This window comes from Amphimedon queenslandica, unplaced genomic scaffold (genome assembly GCF_000090795.2).
Source record: "Amphimedon queenslandica unplaced genomic scaffold, v1.1 AMPQUscaffold_12668, whole genome shotgun sequence".
Classification (NCBI taxonomy): Eukaryota; Metazoa; Porifera; class Demospongiae; order Haplosclerida; family Niphatidae; genus Amphimedon; species Amphimedon queenslandica.
The window spans coordinates 27,535-31,099 of record NW_003547096.1 but is presented as its reverse complement, the minus strand read 5'-3'; the positions used below and the strand labels follow the sequence as shown (position 1 = coordinate 31,099).

At 39.3% G+C, this 3,565-nt stretch overlaps 1 protein-coding gene across 1 annotated transcript in view; it reads left to right on the top strand.

Annotated features, from left to right (window-relative positions):
- The first annotated feature begins 1,341 nt into the window (after positions 1 to 1,341).
- LOC109587166 (uncharacterized) overlaps positions 1,342 to 3,565 on the top strand; it is a 6,557-nt gene continuing 4,333 nt past the window's right edge. The window contains exons 1-2 of the mRNA XM_020003402.1: positions 1,342 to 2,499; positions 2,560 to 3,544. Of these exons, the coding sequence (XP_019858961.1) occupies positions 1,342 to 2,499; positions 2,560 to 3,544 (2,143 nt within the window). The remainder of the gene's footprint in view (positions 2,500 to 2,559; positions 3,545 to 3,565) is intronic.

The following is a 3,565-nucleotide window of genomic DNA, read 5'->3' as shown; positions in this document are numbered from 1 at the left end:
AATGGTACATTGTTAAAATTGTTACATGTATCAAGCAGCCACCAAAATAAATGTGTCATTTTGCTTCATTTTAAGTATGCTCAATGACACATGGTCATTAACATAAAATCCACCAAATAAATGTACAAAAATTATCAAATAGTTATAACTCCTGTCAATATTTCGGCTGTACAATGAGTGTACATGTACATGTAAAATCAAGGTCATAAATAGTTACTGAAGTTGATAGTGATTATTATTATAATAATTACCTCATAGATACAGCTGTTATTGTCTCAAGTGGAAGTTTCCTCTTCACAACTTCAACAAACTGACCTTTATGTGATCCCTTCTTTATCTATCAAAAAATAAAAGAATAATTCTAACTCAAAAAATACGTAATATAAATTTAATTTTATTATTTTATTTTGTTCACTTACTTTTTCTCTACCAATGAGGTACACAAATTGTGCTGACAGTAGAAGATCTCTTTTGGTGCATTTGAATCGTCTGTCATATTTATTGACAGTTTGGGCAAACTCTATCCTCTCACGCTTACCTAATGAAGAAATAAATAAATACCATATTTCCTTAAATAGAAGCCGCATTCAAATAAACGCCGGGGTAGCAATAGAATTAAACTATAAATACGCAGCACCAGCCTAGGAGTGACTCAGTAGTCTAGTGGGCAATGCCTGAAGTTCCAAAAGTCAAAAGCTTGAGGCCGCGGGTTCGAATCCCGCTCTGGGCCAAAGTTTTTTTTATTTTTTATATATTTTTTGGAGGTCCAAGTATCATTTTAGGAAATAGACGCCCAGGCTTTTATTTAAGGAAATACGGTAAATAAATAAATAAATAAATAAATATTAATTAAAGTTGGGTCAGACATGAGGCAATAACAATTATTAATAAATTAATACATTCCTTTCATTGTTACCAAATCCGTGACATGCAAAAACCAGTTTGCCATATGTACATGTACTTTTTAAATAGTCATAACTTGAAAACCTTAAGTTGGAACAAAAATCTGACGCATGCACACACACACACAACACACACACAGAATAAGAACATTCTACATGTATGTAGCATAAGGACATCAATATGTATCAGAAAATGTAATAAAAAATTGGGGTGATTTTGGAGCCATTTTTTAGAAAAAACCATGGGCTATAGTACAGAGTATTTTTCAGAATTTTGGCGTTTTCTTAAAATGGCCATAACTTAATAATTTTAAGTTGGAATCAGCTCAAACTTTCTATGTAGCATAAGGACATCAATATGTATCAGAAAATGTAATAAAAAATTGGGGTGATTTCTGAGCCATTTTTTGGAAAAAACCATAAGTTGATGCTTGAAGGGATGGTGAGAGGTGCACTAAGACTTCTGAATAATGCTGGGTCATCAGCAGGCCTACCTCTACTTCCATCTGCAACAGTATCTGGTTCTGATCCTCCTGTATCAGTTAAAGATGTGCTGATAAGTAAGCATCCTGCTCCCTCTCCCTTCTCTCCTTCTCACTGCTTACTCAAAGATACTCCAGCCTCAGACCACGAGCCCCTTGGTTTTGAATTCAGTCAGATTGATGGGGGTCTGATAAAGAACTGCTTTTTGAAGATGAACATGGGAGCTGCTGGTCCGTCTGGAATGGATGTTGCTCACTGGAGGAAGGTCTGCTCTTCCTTTGCAAAGGAATCAGCTGACCTGTGTGATGCAATTGCATGTGTTACTCGTAAGATTTGTTCTAGTTATGTTGATCCGGTTGGAATTTCTGCTTTGGTTGCTTGCCGTTTGATTGCATTGGATAAAGACCCGGGTGTCAGGCCCATTGGGATTGGTGAGGTAGTTAGAAGGGTGATGAGCAAGGCAATTCTGGGTATTTTGAAATCTGAGATTCTTGAAGTTGCTGGAAGCAGGCAGATGTGTGCTGGGCAGGAATCTCCTTGTGAGTCTATTGTTCATTCTTTAAGATCTTTATTCGATTCTGGCTCAGTGGATGGTTTATTAATAGTTGATGCTTCAAATGCTTTTAATGCTCTCAATAGAAGCCTGGCCCTCAGAAATATACTATTTTTATGTCCCTCACTAGGTCGTGTCTTGATTAACACCTATCGTGATGATGTGTCTCTCTTTGTTGGTGAGGAAACTATCCCATCCAGAGAGGGAACTACTCAAGGTGACCCCTTGGCAATGGCCATGTTTGCTCTTGCTACAGTGCCCCTTATTAAAAGTCTTGAAGAGGTGTCTGAGGTCACACAGTTATGGTATGCAGATGATGCTTCTGCTGCTGGTTCTTTATCTAATCTTAAGACATGGTGGGAAAAGTTATCTCAGCTTGGTAAGGAGTTTGGCTACTTCCCTAATGCAGGCAAGACTTCACTTTTAGTTAGTAATGAGAATTATAAACGTGCATGTGCTTTGTTTCAAGATACTGGTGTTAAAGTGGTGACTGATGGTGTGACTGTTTTAGGTTCCCCCATAGGCTCTCCTGCTTTTGTTAAAGAGCACATTAATGCTAAGGTAAAGGAGTGGGTTAATGAGATTAAAGTGTTAGCTGATATTGCAGTATCACATCCTCAGGCAGCATACTGTGGTCTCTCTCATGGTCTGTATGGTCACTGGACTTATTTTTGTAGATCTGTTTTAGTTTCTGATGATGTTGTTGATAGTCTTGAGGAGTGTATAAGGAATGTGCTGATACCCGCCATCACAGGTAAGGACGCAGTTAATGATACTGAGAGGCAGTGGCTTTCTCTACCCACAAGATTTGGTGGTATGGGTATAATTAACCCCAAGACTCATAGCTCTCAACAGTATCACGACTCTTTGGCTGTCACTGATCCTATGGTACAAGTGTTGTTACAGGGGGATGGTCAGTTACCAGTTGATACCCTAATAGAAACAGTAAAGGTCAAGAAACAACTGTTAAAAAAGAAAGAGGAGAGTCACAAAGTTATGTGTGAGTTAGTTAAGTCAGAGTTACCTAATGAGCATGTGAGACTTTTTGAGATTGGCAATGAAAAGGGTGCCTCAGTTTGGTTAACTGCCCTCCCTTTAAGAGAGCATGGGTTTGATTTACATAAGGGAGCCTTTCGGGATGCAGTTTGTATTCGATATGGGTGGCGTCCCCCTGATCTTCCCTCTTCTTGTGTGTGTGGACATGCCTTTTCTGTTGATCATGCTCTTTCTTGTACTTATGGTGGATTTCATACATTGAGACACAATAATGTGCGTGATCTGTTGGTCTCACTACTCAAGGATGTGTGTCCTAATGTTTGTCGCGAACCATCCTTACAACCCTTGTCTGGAGAGCGTCTGTTTCATAGATCTGCCTGTACAGAGGATGGTGCTCGTTTAGATATTGCTGTGGAGGAATTTTGGGGGTATCAAGGCAGGAGGTCCTTTTTTGATGTTAGGGTATTTAACCCTCTCACTCCCACATACAGGGGACAGTCCTTGGCTAGTTGCTACAAAAGGAATGAGGAGGATAAGAAGAGGAAGTACGATGAAAGGGTGAGGGAAGTGGAGCATGGTTGCTTTGCTCCCCTGGTCTTCTCAGCTGCAGGTGGTTTTGCACCAATTGCTG